The sequence below is a fragment of the Chelmon rostratus genome, chromosome 3 (assembly GCF_017976325.1).
Source record: "Chelmon rostratus isolate fCheRos1 chromosome 3, fCheRos1.pri, whole genome shotgun sequence".
NCBI classification, from domain to species: domain Eukaryota; kingdom Metazoa; phylum Chordata; class Actinopteri; order Chaetodontiformes; family Chaetodontidae; genus Chelmon; species Chelmon rostratus.
The window spans coordinates 1,690,188-1,715,310 of record NC_055660.1 but is presented as its reverse complement, the minus strand read 5'-3'; the positions used below and the strand labels follow the sequence as shown (position 1 = coordinate 1,715,310).

At 47.1% G+C, this 25,123-nt stretch overlaps 1 protein-coding gene across 1 annotated transcript; it reads right to left on the bottom strand.

Annotated features, from left to right (window-relative positions):
- Positions 1–1,920: 1,920 nt before the first annotated feature.
- Positions 1,921–24,939, bottom strand: mxd4 (MAX dimerization protein 4). Its single transcript, XM_041933369.1, has 6 exons — positions 24,747–24,939; positions 23,994–24,093; positions 20,536–20,565; positions 7,389–7,503; positions 5,677–5,839; positions 1,921–4,572 (listed from the first exon to the last, which is right to left on the bottom strand). The coding sequence occupies exons 1-6, from the start codon at positions 24,808–24,810 to the stop codon at positions 4,406–4,408; spliced, it is 639 nt and encodes a 212-aa protein (XP_041789303.1). The 5' UTR covers positions 24,811–24,939; the 3' UTR covers positions 1,921–4,405.
- Positions 24,940–25,123: the final 184 nt, after the last annotated feature.

Sequence of the window (25,123 nt, the reverse complement as noted above, 5' to 3'; positions counted from 1 at the left end):
AGACAAAGGCCGAGGTCCGGAAAGCGGGAAGCTGACCTAAAGCCTACAAGTAGTTAAAGCTATTCATCTGGAATTACATGAAGGAAGTCGTGTTAATCATTCAGCGTGGAAGGTTTAAAAGTGACTATTTATTTGGCAGGAATAATATTCATGGAAGTCCTCGTGTTGATTTCAGAAGCACCGTTATTCAGCAGGCCGAGGCGTAAGACGCCGCTTCTGATGTCATCTATGAGCACAGACTGTCCTCAGGTCTGTGCTTCATCCCACCACCACCACCGCCACCCTCTTCCTCTCTACCTGCTGACTTCCCCAAACACCACCCTGTGCTTTTGTGCTCTTAGAAAAACCCAACACGCTTCAGGAAATCTCTGTGCAACAGCGACACGAAAGCAAAAAACAAACTTTGCTCTGGAGACGACAGTTCATAAACTAAGCCCCCCCCCATCTCTGATGACTCTTAAAAGACGCTTTAATCTTTGTGAAGTGAGGAGCTCCTTCAGCTTCTTGACACAAATGTGAACCAAAGCAGGAAGTAGGGCTGGGCAATGCGTGATCGTTTATGTCTCTAACGATGAAAAGTTTGGACATTTCTTACTCGATACAGATCTAACAGCCTGTCACACTGCAGATACACCCCCACCACAGCCAGTCAGAAGCATCAAAGTGCAGATTGAGACAGTCTGCAGAATATGCCGTCAGTCAGGAAACAAAACAAATCTTTAAATCACCTGAAGAGGTCAAATCCCAGCATGAACGCCGCGTTTACGTTACCTCACTTTGTTTTAATAAAGTTTAACTGCTGAACCCTCTGGTTCCTTCACGCTTTAGTCATTTCGCCCCGCCCTACGAGGAGCTGCAGCGTCTCACGAAAAAGAGCAACTCTGACTGACGTCACAGTCCTCATTCATTTGTACAATCTCTGCTTCTTCTTTTCTTTCTTTAAAAGAAAATAACTTTTTCCAAGGCACATCATTAAAAGAGTTTCCATCCACACTGTCCATCTAGCATTCAAACAAAACGTTCCCACGTCCGGTCAGCTGCTCAGAAACCGTCATTCAGAGTGCGCGCTGCGTTCGTTTTCCAGTGACGCCACCGAAAAACTCTAATCTCATATCTGGCCCTCGGCTCAGCGCGCTCACGTTCCTGCTGGGAGGTTCTGTGCGAGAGAAAAACTTGATGCCATTAATCTGGTTTACTGAGTTGTTCATTTGACCAACAAACTGAAAAAGGACATTTTTGCTACAAACAGTCATGAACAAATCCTTTGACATGAATGTAAACTCTCAATGACAAAGAATAAAAACAGCTTTTTCCAAAAAGTTTTTGTTTTTTCTGAATCTCGAGTGAATTTCTGTTTGCCCTCCTGCAGTGTGGAGAGAGTGCAGCTAGGAGGTCAAATTCATCCAAACAAAATAGAGTTGGTCACCAAAAAAAAAAAAAAAAATGCACCACAGAGTCAAAAGCAAAACCACCTGCTTGTCTTAAACCCCCCCGCCCGCCCACCCTCCCTCAGAAAGCACACGATGGTAATATTGCTGTGTCTCAGAGGTCCCCTGATCGATGGGTAACACTATTTGCAGGACCACCGGGAGCGCGGAGGATAACACCTTAAGCTGCCGTCGATTGGATTATTCTTTATCGCTCCTCCCCCAGTGACCCCCCCGATGAACAAACACAAAGTCAACATACAAAGATAGTAAAATGACAAAAAAAAATAAACGCGCTTCAAGCCCAGAAGGTCTGACCCCTGTCGGTGACCACTGGGGGCGACTGGAAGCTGCCATTGGAGTTCACCAGTGTGTGGGTCGCTTTTTGTTTGTTTCTGTTTTTTTCGAGGCGGCGCTGGCAGACGAGCGGGCGTCCGGAGGGTGGGGAGTGCTTGGACAAGGGCGTGGAACAACAACAGCGGCTTCTTCTCAGTAGAGACCAGGGGGGGCTTTTTTTTTTTTTCCATTTCAAATGGCGTCTTCGCTGCGAGTGCCCCCCGCTCATGGAAGTGTTTTGGCATGGAAAGGGTCGAAATGAAAGCTTTCAGCCCCGCCAGAGGACGAGAAGAGGGAGGATGAGATGGGGAGGGGAGGGGGGAGTGTGACCTGAGTCGGGACCGAGGAGGAGGAGGAGGAGGAGGAGGAGGGAGGTCAAAGGCTCACCAAGGCACAGAATGACAGCAGGAGAGTCATCCAAGGGAGAGGGGCCAGTGTGTCAGCTCCCCTGCCCCCACTCTCCCTTCAACAAGCCTGGCCTCATGTCTGTCTGTCTGTCTCTCATTATATATAGATTTATATATATAGAGATGTATAGATAGATACATATACTCACTCTTTTTTGTCTTTTCATTACAAGAGAACATTTAGGAAAATATAATACAAAATTTAATAGAAGAAATATAGACTAACTGGCTAATATCACCTTCAGCGACACGTAGCTTTTTTTGTATCCAAGTTTTTTTTTGTTGTTGTTGTTTTTTATTTTTTTGCTCAGACCTGCCATGATGGACTGGCCCCATTTTTTTTTTTTTTTTTTAACAAGTGTCGGGATGCCAAGCTCTAAAGACTGCCGGAGACTGAGGCCTAAATGATTATTAAATGGTCAGAGAGCGACAGGAGCGCCTCCTCCGTCAATAGTGACTGTTGTGCAAAAGTTACAGACGAGTTAGAGGAGAAGTTTCATGTTCGTGTGTCTTCAGCAACAACCAGCAGAGAGAAGAACATTATTAGTCTCATTATAGGAATTAAAGGTTCAACTGAAAGCTGAAACACCTCTACAGAGAACGAATCATTAGAGCTGGCCTTTTCTTTTTTTCTCCACTTTCACAGCTTTGACTTGTTAATCGGACGACAAACTAAATCCACGCACACGTGAACGCCGCCTGAAACAGTGACGAAGCTGCAGAGAGGTGCGAATTCTGCGTTAATGGCGGCGTGAGCGAAGAGAAGGATCCGTTAGTGAACAGAAAAAGGAGAACCGGTCCTTTTCTCTGCAGGTCCGCTCTCTGGGAGCGCTCACGTGCCACCGGCAGGTAAAAAGTCTCCCGTGACGCCTCGCGGTCCATCAGAATCAGTTAAACACTCAGAGGAAGCGCCCGCCTCTCGTATTTATTGCTACATCAATTCGCTACTGAGGAAACATGATTTTAATCATCTTTAAGGAATAGAGTTTTAGTTCTGAGGCGACTCCTTTTTTTATAGTAGACATAGTCGTCCATCCACACCATAGGGTGGTATAGTGTAGTGGTCAGTAGTGTGGAGTAGTGGTTAGGCAACCCAACCAGAGGGAGACGTGAGGGTGTGGACAGTAACTGTACATCTATATACATTCTTTCTCCTCTGCTACAGCTCCGTGACTTTTTCAGTTCGGCCACATTCGCTAACAAAGATGTGACGGAAGAAGAAGCAGCTGCTGGAAGTCTGTGCGAAGATGCACACAGACACAGTCCTACCAAGTGCAAACAGTAAAAGAGCAGCTTTGCATTTTGGGAAGTTAGATCAGAAGATTGATGCCACTCTTTTCGCTAAATATAAAGCTACCGCTAGCAATCGTTAGGTTAGCTTAGCATAAGACTGGAAACAGGGAGAAGCAGTTAGCATAATAAATCCACGTACCAGCACCTCAAAAGCTCACTAACATGTTCATTAGTGAGCTTTCTGGATCCTGGGAAGCATCTTCTTCAACTTCTGTCAGAGCAAAGCTAGCTGTTTCGCCCTGTTTCCAGTCTACGCTAAGCTAAACTAACCAGCTGCTAGCTCCATCAGTGGTACGAAAGCATCTAACTTAATAAATATAACATTTCCCGAAGTGTCAATCTACTCCTTTAATCTTTGACCATTTCTCAGCAGCGAAACGTTTCAGGGTTCGTGCAGGAAACGTGCAGCAGCCGCTCCCATAAATCTGACGGCGTGCAGGGAAAATATGGTGTGATGTAAATCACTGTTTGCTGCATAAACTGCACAACAAACAGAAGTGCTTTAACTTTGACACCACAGAGTTAGTGCAAAGCACGCACACAATCCTGAATAACAAGTCAAAGCTGTCCACCGCGCCACAGAAGTCCCCGTTAAAACTACTAATTCTGCTCTGCTCTCTCTGAGCCTGCGGTAACACTAGGTGGGGTTTGTAGGGCAGTGGGAGGGCAGGGCGTGTCAGGTGGGGCGGGTTCAGGCAGGATACAGTGGGGTGAGGTAGGGTCAGTGGTCAGGGGGGTTCAGGAAGGCTTGAGTGGCATTTCAGCCCCATGTGCTTCCTGGAGAGCCGGGGCCGGGAAAGGAAGAACAGATTCAGGGTGTACCGCTGTTGTGGACTGGTCTGATGTAGGCAGTGGGCGGTGTTGGCGATTGCAGATAGTCGGGAAGGGAAGCACGGGGTGAGGGGGGGGGGCTGGCTGGGAGGCGGATGGCCGCGCGCTGTCTTAACAGTGGTGCGGCTGCAGTCTGTGGGAATGTGTGGCTGTGTAGCTGGTGTCGCTGGAGCTGCTCTGGAGGCTGTAGTGGTCCTCCTCCTCCTCCTCGCCGTCGCTGATGCTGTCCACGCTGTCCGCCTCCACAGGAGTGAACTCCATGCCCTCGATGTCCACCTCTGCACACAAAAAGAAAATACACCGAGTTATTTTCTGCACTGCTCGAAAACAGAACAAGAGAGGGGAAACTGTTTATTTCCACCCGACTGTGGGCATATTTATTAGGGAGCCTGCTGCGCCTGTGGATTAAACCCGGATTTAGGCAGCCATTAACTCTGGGCAAACAGGCAGATCTTTGTGCTCCCGCAGCTAATCCCCATCCATTGATAAACAACTGCATGTGTGTTTACCCCATCCAGGATTAGCAACATACTGAAACAGTCCGAGCTGAGCTTTTCAGGGGAGTCTGCGACGCTGTTGAGCAGCACATCGCTTACCGCTGAAGGGGGACGAGGATCCATCGTAGGGAAGGTTGCAAACATGAAGTAACAAATACAGACTAAAAATACTTTAAGAGAAGTTATTGTTTTTTCTCTGCACACCTGACAAGCCACGGCAGAAATGTCTGATAGTCGGTTTCTGAAAGTATATGGACCCCTGAGTCTGTAGCTGGGGTTTCAGGATTCAAACCGAACCAGCAGCAGCGGACAGAAGTAATGCCCCTGACGTACGAGGACCACAGATCACTGTTGACGAACTGCCCCAGCACACAGTGGACCACATGAAATCTGTCACCGCCAGTAGCTCAAGAGAAGAGCGACATCTGCAACCTGAGGCGTTAACCTTTGACTGCGGGGCATCGCCTGCAAACACGACCGAGGCTGATCGTCGAGTGGCCTTTCACCTGGACCACCGTGTGGATCAGAGTTTATCAGGGGGTGGGGGGGGGAGCAAACAGCCAGACAGCTCTGACTGAGTTTACACTGCAGATGAAAGTGTTGAGCAGTGACTTGCGAACAGGTATAGCATTAAGGTGTAAGGTGTCAACCTCAGCCTGAGCCACATCTCACTCGTTGTTCGACGTGGAGGTGACCGTCATCTGGTTTGTAATTCATAAAGGCCCGACCACAACAAAGCCCAGGACCGTCCACGCGATGCAGCCGAGCCGCCACTCATGGCGGATCGTTGTCTAGAATTCATCTCCGCGTACATTTTCAGCTAAAGCATTTCAGAAACGGCTCTAAAGTAACGCTCTGCGGGTGTCGTCTTTCTGGCCGGCGTACCTTGCTCGGAGTCGGTGGAGATGGTGGAGCCCATGCTGTCGGTGCGGATGCGCTCAACGGATCCGGACACGGAAAGCTGCTCCAGGCGGCGTTTGAGGTAGCGGTGCTCTCTCTGCAGCTGCTCCTTCACGTTTAAAGCCTTCCTGTCCTGCTCCTCCAGCTTCTGCAGAGACACACACGAATGAAGAAGACGGAGGATCAGTGATGCGTTCGCGGACCCAGACGTCTCCGTCTTTACTCCTTTGACTGTATTCTGTATTACTGTTGTACGGTCGGCGTGGGACATTTCTCTCTGCTCTGTTTGTTCCCTCCCTCGCAATATGTTTTGTATTACTTTGCACGCACAAAAGAAGTTCAGAAAACCCCACTGTGGCCTTTTAGGGGCTGTGCAGAAAGGCAGCATTTGACATCCATATTTAAATCTATGCATGTTCACAAATAAACTAAAACATGTTTTACACCCAGGCTAGAACAGAAAGGCTTTAGGAACAACATGTTTTTTAGTGAACTTCATCTTCTTGCAAAAAATATCTTTTAACTCCATTAAATCAACACTTTTTCAAGTGTAGTCATATAATAAATTACAGCAAAGAGGCTCAGAGCAAGTACACAACAGACTTTCCACCTGTGATTACCAGATTATTTTTGATGTTTGATTTGTTCCATGTCAGACAGATGCTCTGACTGATGTTCTCACATAAACAGGCTTATCAAACACTTTAAGTTTCTGTCATCCAGTTAATCACACATCTGCCAGAGATTCGAAGGAGAGCAACAAATTTCAACAGGCGCTAAGTGACTGTGCGAGGTTAGAAAGTAAAGATAAACATGAACTCTTGTGGAGGCTTTGACTCAGACTGGGATTACATTTTGTACTTGTTTGCATGTGAAAGTTTTCGGTGGTGAATCAAAGCAGAGTGTAACACACGTGGCGTCTTGTGATGCGAGAAGACGCAACACGGTGACGAGAATTAGCGGAATTCGTCTGAGCAGAGGGGACGTGCGTGATAAACAGGAAGTGAAGGGTTAAATCGTGCTACGTCTGGATTTTCCACCAACCACACTGTCGCTGCTTGTGAGCAGCAGTAAACTGAACTGCACTCAGAGCACATGCACAGTCCATCCTCCGCATGGCAGCGTTAACGATCAAACAGCATTCTGCAGACACTCATGCTTATGAAGTTCAGTCACTTGTGCTGCAGACTTCAAAACTATCCTTCATGCCCCTGTGTGTGTGTGTGTGTGTGTGTGTGTGTGTTAATGACCCGTAGAAGGAGTTAAACAAACATCCAGTTACCTCGGCTCACATATCTAAAGATCAGCTGTGTATTCCACTTTGTGGGCTCGTTTTTTTTGTTTTGTTTTTTCCTTTCAGTCTTGGGAGCTGTTTTTTTCTGGCAGGCCCTGAACTGCTCTGATTGAAAGATTAGAAAACAATATAACACTTAAAGACCAATCAGCTAAAAGAAACGTGGGTGAGGTGCTCCCAAAGCTCAAGAAGGAGAAAAACTGGACTTTTTGAGGAGAATGTCATCCAGTCTTTCTCTACAGAAGCGCTGCGATCATTACTTCGACTATTTGTTAGTTAGTTTGGTCTAAAAATGTCTGCAAATAGTAAAAAATGCCATTCACGACATGCATTTGCAAACGCGGTATCTTTAAATTGCTGGTTTTGTACGATAGATATCATGAGTTGGTGGTTTTTTTAGTACCTTGATGTGCATCTTGGCCCTTTTCAGCAGGCTCAGTGTGGTGTGTCTCGTGCTGTCTGGACCTAAAGGCACCAGCTTCTTCAGCTGCTCCAGGTACAGCCGTAGTTTGGCACGTCTGCAAACACACAAGCAAAGGGTGAGTCAGCAGACATCCACCAGCAGAAAAGCGAGAAGGCACCTACACAAACAGACTGTCAAGAGCTTATCCACACGTCACCGAGGGGCACAAACAAATACTGAGACTGACACTTTTCTTGTGCTGGAAAACGTGAGAAAAGCAGTGGGAATGGTTGAATACTACACGATCAGGGTTGATGCTCTTCAGGTTTGGTTTGGTTTCAGCTGTGACTGACGCGTCTGAAGCCTGCAGAGACTCCAGCAAACCACTTTCAAATCGCTGTGAGGAAATGCTAGCTTGTCCAGTGTCGAAGCAAACGGGCTCAAAAAGCAGAAAAAACAACCCGGATTCCAAAAAAGCTGTGACTGTGATTTAAAAACAGTTTCCTGAAGTGTTCCTGAGTCCAGGTATTAATCTCTTTATCCAATCATGTCGCTCCATCCTCGCTGTGAACCACTGAGCCTTTCAATCATGATACTCTCACCTGTTACCAATCAGCCTGTTTACCTGTGGAATGATCCAAACAGGTGTGTTTGGAGCGTTCCACATCTTTCCCAGTCTGTTGTTGCTTCTGTCCCAGTAAGCAACAAGTGTATTTACCAGTACTGTGAAAACTCCTTCTGACCTAAATTTAATTATTCTTATTATACTCACTCTGGTCCCATGTAATGAAAGTGAGAACAGCTCCACCAACCAATGACATCCAACCAGATGTTCAACCAATCAATCTTCCCAAAGTCCAGCCTGGAATAACTGTGATGAATCCAGACAAACTAAAAGTAAACCAGCATGAGAAATGAAATGTCTTATTGAGACACCGTAGTTACAAAATGTTTGTCAGTACAAAAAAAGATTTCATTTCATATACAGCCAGATTTACATTTACACTGTCCCGTCCAACATGTGACACATTCAAAGAGCCAAACATGAACTGAGCTTGGAGACTTTCCTGTTTTTATTTATCGGACCCTTTGGTCTGCCTGTGTGAATACATTTGTAAAGTCTGGTAGCACATTCACAAAAACATACCTGCACCACACAAACACGACTACTCACTGTTACCTCTGAATACTGGAGAATGACTGGCCGGAGATTAAACTGAGGGGGACTCCTTAAACCCCCAGTGACCGGGTGCAAAAATCATTATGACGACCATGAGAAGTTTCTCATCTGTTCTGGTCACTCAAGAACCGTGGCCCCGGAAAACCTTGCATCCCCGCCAGAGCCCGACAGGCCAACAACCCCGGATCCACAAGTAAACACTGGCCGGACGCACCGCGTTTAACTCAGCGACGCACGGCTCTGCATGGATGCTGTACATTATTTCAAGGGACCGCTTTTATTCGCTGCATTTTTATCAGCAGGTGACCTCCCCTGTCTGTCCTCGGTCCATTCAGATTTGTTCATAAAGGGCTTTCAATCGTCCATTAGTCAAGCTTGTCCATGAACCGTTTCTTTGTTCTGAGCTGGCCTTCCCTCTCTTCTCCCGTTCCTTTGGCTAACTCTGTCTGAACGCTAAACCCACTCCAACAACGCCAGGTCTGCACTGGCCATCGCTGCAACCACAATAAACCTCATCAGAGACATGAAGCTCCGTATGGCTGCAGAGCTGAGCACGCACACGCACACACACACACACGCGCACACGCGCACACACAGTCTTTTCCCTGTTTCTTTTTCAGGAAGGGCGTCGCCTGTGTTTTTCACATAAAGTAAGACCCTCTCACTACCTCGTCTGTTTGGTTCTGAGGTCAGAGAGACGGCCTGCGGACAGGAAGTGAGTCTCAGGGACAAACAGTCCCCCAAAATCTGAAAGACGGTTGCATCTGTCATTTCCTGTATTTGACGGGAGCTATAAAAACCGCTGGATTTTTAAATATTTATAAGAAGGATTAACAAAAGTGCATCTCTACCTCTCTGCAGGTGCATGCATGCAAGCACCCCCCCCCCCCCAAAAAAAAGGGCGTGTGAAAGTGCTCTCCTTCTTTTATTTCCTTCTCTCCCAGGGGGCAATTCCACCTCCCCCCATCAGCTGAACCCCTCTGCTCCACCCTGCCAACACCAACACACCCTCATCCCACAGGAAAACAAGTGTCTTCTGAGGACAGGGGCGGGGGCCCACCTCCAACCTGCCCCAGTCGAGCCACATGAAGCACTTGGACTGCGGCCAGGGGAAGCAGGGCAGGAAGGAGCTGGGGGTCTGCAGCAGAGGGGGGAGACGAGTGTTTTTTTGGAAGGGAGCGGGGTCCGAGCTAGTTGATGACTTTCTCTGGGGTTGAAAAAAGGCCTCTTTGAGTGCTCAGCTGCACCAGGCAGCGCTCCACACACATCATCCAAAGGGTAACTTGAGCCAATGGGCCGCCATCTTGCACCCCCCCCCCCCTCTCTCTCTTGTAATGAAAAACAAAAACAAGGCGTTCCCCAAATACTCGGCCTGACTACCACCCAGCCCCCCAAGAAAACTGCCGTTTTTACCGACTTATTCATCACCGGCCCCACCTGTACGCTCACCGCATATTTTACCTGGCATGCAGTCACTCACATGCACAGATGCACTTTCACCTTCGCTTTTACCACATAAAAATGAAAATGAATGTCTGCACTGTTTGGTATTCAAGCCTGCAGAAATACCCCTTCTTTTCACTCCACCCGAAATCAAAAGCAGACACCGTGCCACTCAACCACCCAGGTGACCTGGAGGCAAACCACACCCCGCTTCCTGGAGTTCCTATGTCATATGCCACTGTCATATCTGTGTGGTAAATTTGAAGCTACATCCAGCAGTTAGCTTAGCTTAGCTTAGCTTAGCACAAAGACTAGAAACAGGAGCAGCAGCTAGCCTGTCCTGGGGGCCAGATGCAGAAAACTGTACACACAAAGACAGAAATATGCGTTCTTTCCAACAGATTGAGAAAGCCACGCGTACGCCTGATTCTGTTTTATCTCAATGATCGTGGAAGCAGGTGCACGTGCACAAGCTTCATCTCCACTCCAACAATTATCCATATCCATCTGTCTGCGTATCGATACTTCCACTCGCTGCATCACTCATTAGACCTGTTAAAAAAAAGCAAAAGTGCGACTGAAGCGATGTTGCGTCAGCGCACTATAATTCATCACGTGTGCCTGTAAACCATCTCAGTCATCATTATTCAACGTCAGAAGGATGATCAATGATTAATCGACAGAGCTCACTGAAACAGACCTCACAAAGTGCTTTGCAATTCAGGATCCAGTTTAAAGATCATTAACAGGGAGATGATTGCTGTAATATAAAGAATATAAATGAATTAAAATGAAATTCAGAAATGCACCTCTGAGGAACATTTTACAGAACAGAGTGAACATCACAGTCGGTGCAGTTGGCGAACAAAGGGAGTCCCTGCGCCTCTGTTAGGACATGCAGTCATGCTGTTGTCATACTGACTGTTGTCTTTGTGCTTCTGTCACGTTCTGACCAGTTTCAAATGTGAAAACTCAATATTAGAGACAAACTCCCTCGTCCTCAGAGGCCCAGCTCTCTGCCTGCGTCCAATCTGCAGCTTCTGAACTGACCTCAAATCAGTTCTTTCTTTAATTGTTGATAATGATCCACTTCAACATTTCAGTTTTCTTCAAGTCAGGGCCAAACCTCTCTTCATCTTGAGCCATGCATTAGATGCTTTACGTCATCATGTGTCTGACCGAGCTGCTCGAACCTGGCAGCGTGTCCCTGACAGCCCCCTCCCAGCAGCACACGTTCCCCTGCCGCGACACACACTCACTATTTTCCTTCAAGAGCGCACAGCCTATTTGGAGCGGGGGTGAGGGACCCTCCCTCACTCAAGTTTGTTATTCCTAAGCCAAGTCCTGGTCACGCAATGTTTATCAGATCGCCTCGAACAGCCACGCGGAGTGTGGCACCGGATGGACGCGAGCGCTGCGTGCACGCAGGGGAGCAGACGGTCGCTGCCCGGCCCGCATGGTTCTGAATCACATCACATTTTCCAATTTGTCTGGAATGAAAAGAAGACGCTCTTTTCGTGTCCCAGGCATGAATAGTTCTGTAACACAAACGCAAACAACAGTGTTTCAATGTGCGAAGGCTCCTGGGCTGTGTTTGTAAAATACAATAAAAGTGTTATTGCTCTCAAACATAGTAGAAACTCGTGCACGATGATGGTGCAACAGCAGCGTTTTAGCACTGAAGAGTTTCTGCGACTTTGCTAACAATGAAAAAACAAAGCAGCCTGCAGTTTCTCTGCAGCTCAGGATTCAAGAGTAAATCTGCAATTTGATTTGCTCTGAAGTCATGTCTGCAGGGAAGTGACCACCTGACTGTTCTCACGTGCACAGAACCACGGGATGATTTGTGTCTGATCTCTGGCCTGCCCTCCCCCCTCTTCCTCCCCCTACATGAGTGCCAAAACAAAGCAAATGCGGAGGACGAGGGGAAAATAAAGGAACTTTTTGCTCAGAGAGCTGCATGCTGCTGTAACTGGAACAAGCTATTTAAACTGCTGACTTATGGTCCGAGGTTGGTCGGGCAGACCGGGCCTTCCTCACAGATGTGCTCACACTTTGGGCCTTGGAAGGAACTGTGGAAGATCTTGTTTTGCTGCTCAAGTCAAAGGCGAGCAGTGTCTCTGCAGCAGCCTGTTTATGTCTGACGCATGCATAATGAAGGATAGTTGCACGCTGCAGCAAAGAAAAGAGGCGACCAGGACCAGTCTTCAGTGTCCACACACACTGTCCTGGTGAGAGCAGAGTCCCAGGACCGTCCCGACTCTGGATCGGACATCTATCAGTACACAAAGAGCTGCAGGGCCTGAGAAGGCGAGCCAGTGCAAACAACAGGCCTTCACCCCTCACTCACTGCACTGTTTAATGAGCTCGCTGCAGCCCTGCGCATTCCTCTGCCCATACGCACAGGGCCGAGTGGCTGGCCATGGCAAGAAGCCAAATCCGCTAAACTAAGGTCAAAGGTCACCAGAAACACCACGGCAGTGTTTCCTCTCACTGGACTGGACTCGGTTCGCTCCCCGTTGGGTTTAAAGCCCTCTGGTGTTGTTTATTCACCGTCAGGTCTGCTCACATTCACGTGGTCACCGTCATGATTTCACCTCAAAATGCAACAACGCCTCCAAAATAAAGAGGATGGAACCTGTTTTTAAGGGCTTACAGGATAATTCCAGCTCATTACTACCAGGATCTTTTATTTTTTTTGGGTTCAGTAATAATAACGTTGCAGGTTGCTGAAATCTGGAAACACAACAACACTGCTGAAAAGAAGTTTGACCTACTGTAACACTGCAACATTTTAGATGTGCTCACTTTAAGTTTCACCTCCAAATCAAACCAGGAAGTCAGTTTGGGAGTAATTTAACCACCTGCCTTTGTTTTACTACCTAACCCAGCCATGTCCAAACTATTCCATGAAGGGCCGTGTGGCTGCAGGTTTTCGTTCCAACCAAGGAGGAGCACACCAGGCTGGACTCATTTAATCAGCTGATCTCACTTTTCAGCTGATAACTAAGGGATCCCTTGATGTTGATTGGTTGGCCTGGTGTGCTCCTCCTTGGTTGGAATGAAAACCTGCAGCCACACGGCCCTTTATGGAATAGTTTGGACATGGCTGACCTAACCTGTAGGTTTGTTTAAAGCCTGTTTAAATGTCTGAATGCTGTTTCTTCCACCATCTTTTTACTGATATTACCGTTTGTATGTATCAGCAATTAACTTGTTGGTAGAAATAATGGACAGCGATGCAAACAATGGCAAAAACTATAACAATGAGGGGTGATAGTTTTGGTAATAAACTGTTATTATACTTTAAGTTTCTTTTTTTATCTAAAAAATCACCATATTGTTAATAATGTACTGACGGTCATTTAGAAGGACTTTCATGTGTTAAATAAATTATTTTTCAGCTAAACCGTGTTTTTTCTTGACTTTTCAGCAGGATACAAAACAAACTTTTCACTTCATGCATCTGCCCCCCCCCTGTTTGCAGCGCGGGGCTGTCACATGAAGCGAAAGTTTGGATCCCCATGTTGAGGTGGTGGAATTTGGGGTTTCCAGTGAAGTGGCTCCACATCTGGATGGCAGGTTCCCGGGAGAGAACAAGGCAGAGGGAGGGATCCTGAAGGTGGTGAGGGACCCTACCCGGGGGCCAGCCAACACACACACACACACACAGGGCCTTTCAGCGGCCCTTCGTCAGCCTCCCTGTCGCCCTCCCGCCCTGCCTCGAACATGTTTACATTTAACAGATCTGATGTGCCGTTGGAGGGGGGAGAAAAATAAGACGTCTCTGAAGCAGCTCGTGTGAAACCGGCGGAGCGGCTCGTCGGGCTGCCCGTGTCAGCGAGGCGCGCAGGGAGGCGCGGCGAGACGCGGCAAGCTTTTATCACGCCGATACCAAATGTCAGTCGTCTGGGTTGAGCTGTGTTTGTTTTCTGTCGTCGAGGACGCCACGCCCGCCCGCTGTGTGCAGTGACAACTGTGAGGCGAGACTGACGAATTCAAGTCCCCCATAAACACATTCTCCTGACGGCAGGAACACGGAGCCCGTTCTCACATGACTGCGCTCTCACACGCAAGCAGCAAAACAAGCACAACAGCAGTGCAGACGGAGGGAGGGGCCCGGTTACTTCACTACTCATAGAATTACACTGAAGAATGAGCTCTGCGTGCTTCGCCGGTGATTAAAGAACAGGAAGCTGCAGAATTAGAGTTTGTTGTTCGCTCGTCATTGTAGTATTTCCACACAACAAACTGGAGTTTCCACTGGGCGTACTCGGGAATGCCTCGTAATTAGATTCATTTGATTTTTTCATGTGCTGAAACAATCCCCTGTGTGAGCGTGGATCATTACTAAAGCCCTTCCTCGGCGCGGCCGGTTTACGCCTGCGTTAACAGAAAAACAGATGTCACACACAATGCAAAGAGCAAACGGAGGGGGGGGTCGCTCTGAAGAAAGGTCTCCCTGTGCATCTCTGAATCGTTTCAACACGATGTCAAATGACAGACCTGGACATTAATTGCCTTCCGCCGCGCGCAGTGAAAAGTACATCTGCAAATGTCTGACAGACTAGCAGAGACAAGTTCAGCGAGCTCAATAAACACATTCCCCTGACGCGGGGAGCTCGGCTTTTATAATGAGTCCTTGTCAATGATTAACACGCAGGAATCCAGTGGCATGAGAGGCCATTCCAGCTTCCATGTTTACTGTCAGAGTCGGCCTGTTTACTTCTGAAAGGAGGCTTTGGAGCGGCGGGGTGGGGTCGAATTTGAGGGTCTGGAGCCACCTAAAAGGCTGCAGGATACATCAGAGGGATTGTGAGATAACAAACAGAAAAGGAGACGTTTAGCTTCCTGTGACAGGGAGTCATTTTAGGGGTCAAACTGCTGCTGCAGAATCTAAAACTAAAACAGGAAAGACGAAAACAGGTTGCTGAATGACCGACCGGCTGCAGCTGTGATCCACTCTGTCGATGCATAATCAAACAAATATTCGCTTGTGACTCCCTGCTCGCCAAGAAAACAAGCGAGCGCCGAACTGCAGAGCGTTCTGCTCCGCCTGCTAGTTTTGTGACCCCCCTCGGCCCACGGACTCGCCCCCCTAAACCGCCTCTCTTACTTAACTCTGCATTCCAGCGTATGTGTGCGTACTCCGCTGACCTGAATTTCAGGCTGCCTGCTCGATCCACAGAGCAGCCACGTCCTACGCTGCCTCCCGTCCCTCCCTTCAGCAACTCTCAAGAATGTCTCCACGTCCTCCTCTTCCTCAGGCCTGAGGGACCAAGCCCTGGTCCCCTCTCCTCCCTTTTTCACTTCTTTTTTTTTTTTCTTTAATTGTCTTTCTTCGCCCCTGAAACCCACCCCAGAGCGACGCATGCGCCCAGTTAAAGCCGGGGCGGTGAACCAGGTTTACTGGCACAGAGAAGCGGTGTACCCTGCAGCAGCGACACCTGAGAGGAGGCAGGAATGTTCTCACCTAAACGTACGTCTGCAGCTCGAATATCTCTGCGTGAGTGTACAAGAAGATCATTTACCGGCCTGATTCAAACACTCAGTCGTCTGCAGGTAGCACACATGCAGCTCCGCTTCGTGACTGTGGACCTGAACGAGCTTCGCGGCGCCCGGTGACCTCCTCAGTCTCCGGGTGGAGAAATTCCACATGTGACCTCCGCTGCTGACCCCCAGCTGCAGCCTGTTCCTTATTCGTCGTCCACACACAGCTTGTGACGTGTTACTACCCAGAGTGCAGAACAGTTTGGACAAACCCAGTCTGTCGCAAGGTTAAGCAACATGACTAAATATATCACAAGAGGACAGAAATGTGTCAACTGTGTGAGATTCTGGTGCACAAAGACGTCTCTTTAATACCCTAATCTGGTTGGATTTCAGCTTTAAAGTATTGTGAACGTCCTGAATTTACAGGATTTTGGCACCAAATTGATTTTTCTGAAAGTGGCACATCTGATCTGATCCCATCTGGGATACTATAATCACAAAATACATACACTTAAAGCTGACATGACGGTTGATTAGCTGGTTGACAAAATATTCAATTTTGATATTGATTAATCGTGTAAGTCACTCCCTCGTAACAACTTCTCAAATATGAGGATTTTCTGTCTTGTACAATAATGAACTGAAATCTTTGGGTTTTGCAAAACGAGCAATTTGAAAACACTTTTAGCTCTTTTGGTGGACTTTTTTCACCACTTTATGTCACTTTACAGACAAAACAATTAAGCAAATACTGGGCAGACGAATTTAATTGAATTATAAATAATCGTTAGCTGCATTCCCACATATATCAAGATACTGTATGTCATCACATGTGCCTTGATAGATGATTTTATCCAATGTACCTCGAGTACATTCTAACATTAGTTAACAGTCACTGGTTTCATGTTGAGCATACAGCAGGGCGCTGCTACAGGTTACTGCATGGCCTTCATGTGCAGAACATCGTTCATTACTCTGGTTTATTAGCCGCCCGAGCAAGCCTGAGGACTCCAGGTCACCACACACACATGAGGAATGTGACTGACAGTGTGACATTTGAGGAAGTCAAGTAGAAATCCCACGCGCGACCATGTGAGCGCCACACCAGAACCCAAACTGGAAGACAGAAAGAAACTTTCCGTTTTGTTTATGTTGCTGCCCGTAAGAGACAAACGTGACATTGAAGTCATTTGTTCATTTTTAAAAGCAGGATGTGGACACAACGTGACCTTAACTTGAACTGGCTGCGCAGTTTATAATCCTGCATTAAAATGCAGATTAACAGGATTAACAGGTCCATCAAAGCCTGGCCTGTCACAAGATTTATACCTCAAAAGCAGAGAAACGGGCACCGATGAGTTTTGGCAGGAGGAGCTGTAAAGAGTGATAAAGGCCCTCTGTGGGGGGGGGGGGGGGGGGGGGGGGGGGGGTTCTGCCTTTCTCCTCCTCACTGCCTCAGATTTCTGCTGACTCAGACACTTTTAGGGGCGAAAAACAGCCAGAATCAGGAGAAGGAGGGGAAAAAAAATTAAAAAAACAGATGTGGTCTCCAGAGAAAGAAGGAGACAAAGAGTAGAAGGAGAGGTGAAGTAACAGGACTGTGAACGGCTCTCCCTCCCACCGACACGCCGCCATAACTCAAACAGCTCAGCGAGGTGCCTGGAGCTTCACTCGAGGGGAAAGAGTCCCTCAAAGCCAAATAAGTCATTCATCACAGCTGGGAGTACGAGACACTGGGAGAGTAAATTTAATTAGAGAGAAGATTAGAGCGTGACAGGCCGAGTGCCTGCTCCCGTGGCCATGAAGTGCATGTAAATCTAAAGCTCAGTTCATAGGTGTCACACAGTTGCTGCACATTATCTGCAGCATGACATATATTGTAAGAGAATACTGTTTGTTGAAACCCATCTGCAAACTCTAAGCATCATTCTGAGTCATCTCAGAAATGAAACCGACAGCACCTGACAGCCATGGGTGGTGTCTGTGTCTGGGGAGGTAAAAATAGAGCTGTAAAGCCTTTTTTCAATTGGAGGAAGCACCGCAGATAGACCGGCCTTACAGACTGGACTCAGATTTCCTGTAAACAGGTGACATGAGGGAAAACAAAACTTCTGCATCTTCACAATCTCTCCGTGTTTCTAGAAGAGGAAACCTGTGGCGCGGACAAGTCGTCACAGGCGCAATCAAGAGCGGCTGAAGGCAGAAATGGGAAGGAAGCAGTGCCAGCGGACCGACCACGCGGTTACATGTGGTTGCAGAGACGCGTCGAGCTGATGCTCTGCAGCTCCGGCCTGTGCCAATGCAACGAGCAGAGGCGAGAGGAGAGAAAGCAGCAGAGTCACCCTCGCTGTCACGGCTGCACTCGGGCTGCAGCAGATAAGCAGGTTATGTCAGGACAGGCGACCCAGCGGGACACTGCTGGCACCCACCCAGACATCTCACTCTGATAACGGGACACAAATATATGCAGGGTGCCTCCTGAAAGGCAGCCAAAGCGGCAGTGGCTTTCACGAGACACCTCACATGCATGTGTTGAGAGCCTGATGTCCGCAGGAAACTATTTTATGCACAAAAAATATTTAAAAAGCTGACACATGGCACACTGACACTGACAGATGACTTTAAATAGGGCTGAGTATCAAACCTCAAATACTGTTTTGGTGCCTGTCGAGCATTGACAGACAGTTTTGAGTGTTTGATAAGACTTTTAATGTTTTTTATTTATTACTGGATCATATATTTGGTGACTTCATTAAAAAATGCAAAACTGTTTCAGCAGCGTTCTTTACTTTGGCTTCTTTTGTTAAAAAAGGGGGTTTTGTGTATCCTACAGAAGCTCAGGTATTAGTGGCAACCCTCGAGCAAGGCGGCATTAATAAGCCACGACACATTCAGTGCCTTCTGGTGTGTAAACCAGACAGTCATCAGTCACCTCGTCTTCCACGTGAACGTACAGCACAAGGACGTCTCTGTGCTGCGCCAGCGTGAAGCCAACACGCCGACATATGACCAAACAAAGACGGTGAGTCAGGGCTCAGACAACGGCACCTCCCTGGAGTGGCGTTTGAGGGCGTGAGGGAGGTCAAGCTTTTGGAAGCGATGCCGGGGCTGCTGAAGATTAGACGGGGCCGAGCGGATGCTCATTAAACTGGTTGAACAGGACGGCTGAACGCGACTTTTGGTGTTCTTATGAATCAGCAACAGAGCGACAGAAGTCAACTGAGGACACAGAAAATTCCTGAGTAGCCTACCAGCAGGTTCAGAGCGTGCTTTGAATCCCCCTCTGTTATTTTTCATTAATTTCATGTCTGGAAAGGCCGACTGCGCGTTCACGTCTTCAAGGTGCTTGTTTTGTCTGAGAAATTCCCCAAAACTAAAGCAAATTCAAAACGCTTGATACAAAACTGAGAAAATATGCAAAAAATGCTCACATTTGAGTGGCTGAAACCTGCAAATGTTTCTCATTTTCGCTCAAAATTCTGGTCAGTTGACTCGGTTGCACAGCTATTGCACGTATAATACACAACATACACAAGCGCCGTAGATGATCGCGCCTGAAGTCAACGTGTATGTCGGGGTAATGACCATGTAATTTGAGGCCACAGGCCCAGACAGGGATTGAATCGGGATGCATTATGTTGCAAGGATCACAATAATGCCTCGTCACTGCGGGGCCTGTCATTACAGACACGGCAGGCTGAAGATTTTCCATAACAAGCGGCCGTGGATGACAGAAGAATAAAAAAGCATCTTTAAATATTGACTAATGCATCTCTGGTCACCAAGAGTCCCCGTGCAGTGCGGCGTGCAGAGTATTTAAACATAGTTTTGTTTATTTAAAAGCTTACATCATGGCCAAAGCATCGGGTCACATGATTTACCATTACAGTCATGACTCTGCACTGGGCGTGAAAAAAAAAAAAAAAACGTCTTTTCTAGAAACTTGTGGCCGTAGTGATGACAAGGGAAGTGACTAAACTGATTATGGAACTCTTTACTGGCACTTGTCAGTTTGACTGGACGTCACTCGGTTGGTAAGCGACCACGCCTGCCATCGGACGTGAGGTAACCGCCGTGTCTCAACACCTGCAGTGTGATAATCAGCCGGGGCCTCCTGCAGCTCTCAGGTCAGGGAGGAATATGTCTGCACTTGTTTCTCTCTGCGCTACACACATCCATTACTCACTCTCAGACATGTGACTGGCAAACCCCAATCCCTCGCTGTGGCTGACAGTGTGTCACGCACATGCAGCCGAACACGCCCATCTCAGCCTTTACTTACATGCTGAGAGTCACATCAGCTGTTTCCTGAATCCTCTGTGGCAGCCAGTTTTTTTTGGGTGACCTTGATGCAAAAAAAAAGCACCAAAAAAATTTTTTTTTCTCTAAAGCAGCTTGGCTTTGTTGCATCAAAGAAGGGGGTTTCGCTTCCTGACATGAAACCCCTTCAGATCAGCGAAGCTACTTCCCCTGTCGGTGAAGTCAAAACAGAGGAAAAACACACGGCTGTGCCTTTAATGAGCGAGGATATCACATCGCCACGAGCTGTGTGCTGTACCCCAAAAGCATGAGAGAGAAAAAAAACAATGTGAGCTGGAGTAAGATGCATGATCGGCCCGTGTGTGTGTGTGTGTGTGTGTGTGTGCGAGCACACCGTCGATGGGCGAGGGCAGATTCACCCCACCTCCATTCACAGCGTCAGTCTGGGCAGGATTATCACATTACTGACAGAATTCCCTTTCCATACAAGGTAACGAGTTTCATCCGTGAAATGGAGACAGATCTAATCAACCTGAGGGTGCTCTTTGAAATCAGCTTATTACCCGTTTTCAGACATGAGGAATTAATTGATCGAATCACTTTGAAGATGACCTCTGATCCAATCTGCCGCTTTCGACCGAGAACAGAAAAACCTGACGTCTACCTGCAGCCTGTGTCCCTTCACTCTGTGCGATGGGAACCAAGACGTGCATGCGAATGAGAGCAAACGTGAGAGAGCAGCGGGTCAAAGGGCCGCAGATGTCACCTTACCTGTGTTTCTCCAGCTCGTTGTGCGACGATCTGAAAGGACAAACAGACAAAAGACAAGGATGAGCATCAGGGCGGCGAGAGCTACAAGGCTGTCGAATTATTACACACAAGAAAATAACATGACATGAGAGTCAGGATGCCGTGCAGGGGAGCCTGGGTGAAATGAAAAGACAGATGAAAGCAATAAGAAACAGTTTTGGAAGAAACAGCAGATCTGAGAAACATTCTGGAAAAATGTGTCAAGACTTCAAAGAACGGCGTCGATTGTTCCGCGCTTTTTACTTTCTTTCTGCCTCCAGGTGGCTGCAGGGCTTTGAATGCTGCTCTACAATAAAGTTTTACCTGACACATAGACTATCATAAACACTGCATCACAGGCCTGATCTGCTGCACCTTTCTGATCTGCAGAGGAATTAAGAGCACAAACAGGCATCCATGACACGTGTGCAACAATACTTTTTAAAATGTTTTTAAATCTTTTCCATGTTGAAATGAGTGTGAGTGTGCAGCCGAGAGCAACAATGACCCTGAGAGAGCGAGTAGTATCTGTGACACCCCCACCCTGCCCGCTGTCACACACATCCAAACAGCGAGCACACACTGCTGTTGTTGCTGCAGGCATAAAAACACACTGAGACGTCTGGAGGCCGAGACGCTGCAGAATTCCTCAGCGTGTGGGCTATTCCGAGGAGAGCCCCCGTTCTGACGCGCAGCCGGGAGCAGCGAGGGCACTGCAGTCCATCCGAAACAGGCCCTCTGTTCATGAGACCGCCATGGATACCACGGCAATAAAAACAAAAACAGCAGCAACAAAAGGCCAGACAGACAACAAGCCTTTTGAGATTTTCCGCTGTTTGAGAGCCCTTGTGCTTGTGAAGCAGTGGTTCCCACAGCTGCGCTGAGGAGGCTGAGGTTTCTGCACAGCGACACCGCTCGCCACACACACGGGGGGGGGAAAAAGGGTTACAGTTGACCGTGCAACCGGGATAATGTGGCGTCTGCGCAGAAAATCATCCCAGAAGGAGCGCAGGGTTTTACGCTGCTGATCCAAAAGGGCAGCACAGAGCTTCGTTCTGTCGTGGAGGAAGTTGCTATTCAAACCTGCACAAATTGGGGAAACGACCCAGTCAAAGCACAGGGCACGACCAGGAAATCATACGGCCGACTGCAGAGGAAGAGAACGCACGCTGACCTGCATTTACAGCAGATAAACACACACCTTTACATGTTATGTAAAAGAATGGTGAGGCATGCAAAGGGCTCTGCTGCCATAAACTTGGCCCTCATGATCAAAGGCCTGCAAATGAATCTTACATCACCCCTTTTATGGAATATAAAATGACAAAGCTCATCCTCAGAGGACCCTGTGTAAGTTCCCCCACATTCACAAGAAGGATTTCAAGGATGCAAAAGAAGTAAAGCTGTTTTTTTCTTGTCATCGGCGCTATTTATATTTTTAATTCCATATCTGGTGTGACAGGGAGGTGAAGCAGGAAAAGTCTCACCAATAAAACTCCAGGTCTTCATCTGTTTTTTTTAGAAGCGTTTTGATTTAACAACAGTCTACGAGTAAAAAAAAGGAAACTCCACCAGGGTTTCTTCTTTCTGTGAGCAGAAATAGACTGCCAACTGTTTTTTTTTTCCCCACATGCCCTGAATATTGCACCATAGCAAAACATGTTATCTGCTTTAATTTGCAGATTTGATCATCATACCGAACGCTTTGACATCAGTTTTTGGCTCTACAAAGCGGAGCATTGTGCTTTTTAACCGACAGTCAGCTTCTGTTCAACTGAAAATACGGTTTAAGTTCAAACACGAAACATGTTTTTACTTCTCTAACCCGCCTCCCCCCAGCATCCTGTTGATGCTTAATAAACTGTAGGGGAGTATAAAGGGAATTGGGGTATTGCCCTCAGTGCAGTCATAAGAAAAAGGAGGGAAAAGCAGGTCTTGTGCATAAAGTCTGGTGGGCTGGTGTATGTCACAGTGTGTAGGTGTCTGTTTTAGCCACCACACCCACGTGCCACATCGCCATACACACCCTCACCCCCGCCACACACACACACACACACACATACTTAAAAATAATTGTGTAACTCCGTCAGTCTGAATCAAAGGAATGTGGAAGAGGCTGCGTTCTCATGTGTGACAAACTGATACAAATATCACTTTCAAATTTACAAAACTGTGCCATGAAAAGGAGTGTAATGACAACAGTGATACCACAGATTAACATGCGGTATGTACTATGACTTAACTCGCTACTGAGGGAATCGGGCTCGCTGTGTTCTTCCCAAAGCTAATATTAGCCAACAGGATTTTTTTTTTCTTCAGATCTTGACGCGCTGGTGCTCTTGGGAATGAAACTGGACTGACGAGGACACATCATGCAAATGTTTCTGTGCAAGTTTAATCAAAAACCCATTTCTTATGCATCGCAGTTAGTTAACGGAGGAAAGAGTTCACAGCTGCACACCTGGCCAAATAATCCTATAAAACCGTATTTACATGGAGCCTAGGATGTAAAAATCCTGTTGAGGCCATGTGACATCGAAATCAAAAGCATTCCTGATGAGGGCCTGTCCCACATTGATCCAATCAATTTAAACCCTCTTTGAGACCAACACCTGGTGTGTTCGCAACCAGAGCTGAAAGGATAAGGGATTAATCAATTAGTCAATCGTAAGATAATGAATTAATTTATGGAAAACAGTAATATTTCTCACTATTCTCAAACATTTTATAGGCAAAACAATTAATGAATTATTGGAGAAAATCACTGACAGATTCATCAGTGATGAAATAACAGCCCTATCCGCAGCCCTCTGGCTGAACAGGCCTTTAAATTTCAGCAATGAGAATTAAAGTTTAACCTGCTGACGTTTAAGTGATCTTTAACCAGCTGTCCAACAGAGCAAGTTAGAACCGAAACTGAAACTCATGCGATCCCGTGTTCTTGTCCAGCCCTGCAGCATTATCCGTGCTAGCTGCACGGCATGTGAACGGGCCGAGCGCGGGATGAAGGCGCGTTAACTGCAGTTTAACGAGCAGAGGGTGGTCGATAATCTGATCAGAAGCTTCGATCGACGTTGTCTCGTGACAGGGGACCACTTGCTAAAGGACACTTTCATTTAGCATCGCACACACTTAACCACATGAAAATAAAAGCGCTTGAAAGCTTCGCACTGGTGTGTGTGAGACAGGGTGCAGGAACGAAAGGTTATGCATGTGTGTGTGTGTGTGTGTGTGTGTGTCAGACACAGGGAGCAGCACAGTTGACAGTGTACGCGTGGCAGTGTTTATTGGAGGGACCAAAACAGAGAGCCCAACCCAGGCAGCAGAAAGATGGCAGTCAGCATGAAAACAGCTCTGTGTGTGTGTGTGAGTGTGTGTGTGTGTGTGTGTTTCCATGAGCTGACACTCACACATTTTAGAAAAGCAAGAATTATATTTACCTGTTGTTCTGAGTTTTTCTGGAAATCGGCGAGGCTTTCGTTTTCTTTCGGGAAAAGTCGCTACTGTACGGTAGAACGGACGCATAACCGTGTTCTGCCTCTATTGAGGAAAACACAAAACAAAATCAGCGTTAATTCACCGTGTCTGCAATGCAAGGATTAAAATAATAATAATAACAACGAGTGAGTCATCTAAGGAAATAGCGAAACGTGAAACAGATGTAAAGGCTACGATCATTTCAACACAAACAAACGTGATCGATTATCAATGTAGCCGCTTCCAATACATCAATAAATCAGTCGATAGCTTTAATCAAAGTCTGTGTTTGACACCGTTAAGTCTACATGAGCATTTACGAGTATCTGTCATCATGATACTGGCTCATATTTTCAATGTCACTCTTGTTTACTCGTGTCCGAAGAGCTAATGCAGAAACGCGGTGCATTCAGGGTCTACACAACACATGTCCTGCATTAGACACACTGCAAACACACTTTATAAACACATGACACACTTCAAGCAATGAAATAAAGCTATTCTTCCCCAGCATACAGGCTGCCAGGTCCAGTTTGCACCCATCGCCTGGTCTCTGTCCCATTGTCTGTAAAGTGACATCATACCTGCACTACGGCAGACCACGTTAAAACTTTACATATGACAGAATATCAAGCGAGCTGCCGTCCTAATGCTCCGGCCACGAACTAATCATTAGCCCAGAAATCCTGTCAACTTGACAGTTTAGCTTGAAATACCTCTGTCTCTTCTTTCCAAGTACTCTGCAGCCTCCAGCAGAATTAAAAGAGAATTAAGTTCCATCTTGTTGTTGTCTTGTTATAAAAATAGATGTAATCTATTTACACAAATGTACAAGTCATGAAGTAATGGAATGGAAATTTAAAAACTGTGTCAGAGCGATGAACGTGCGCTGCTGTATTCACTTCTGAGTCTTGGTGACTCCAAACTAGAGTCAGTATCAACAGCACCTAACTAAAACTCAGGGAAGTGAGTGATCGCACCTCTGTCCAATAAGAAACGCCTGCGGGCGGGCTCTCTGGGTATGACTTAGCCTATGAGCAAGATGAAAACGGTGAGGTGCGCTTTGACTGGCTTGACAGTGTAAAACTCATCA

Excerpts from the sequence above, each read along its gene's own strand:
- mxd4 (XM_041933369.1), bottom strand. The coding sequence starts at position 24,810 with ATGGAACTTAATTCTCTTTTAATTCTGCTGGAGGCTGCAGAGTACTTG. Across the intron at positions 24,094-24,746 it reads CTTGGAAAGAAGAGACAGAG|AGGCAGAACACGGTTATGCG; the intron begins GTATTTCAAGCT and ends TTTCCTCAATAG. Across the intron at positions 4,573-5,676 it reads CTCCACCGACTCCGAGCAAG|AGGTGGACATCGAGGGCATG; the intron begins GTACGCCGGCCA and ends TTTTGTGTGCAG.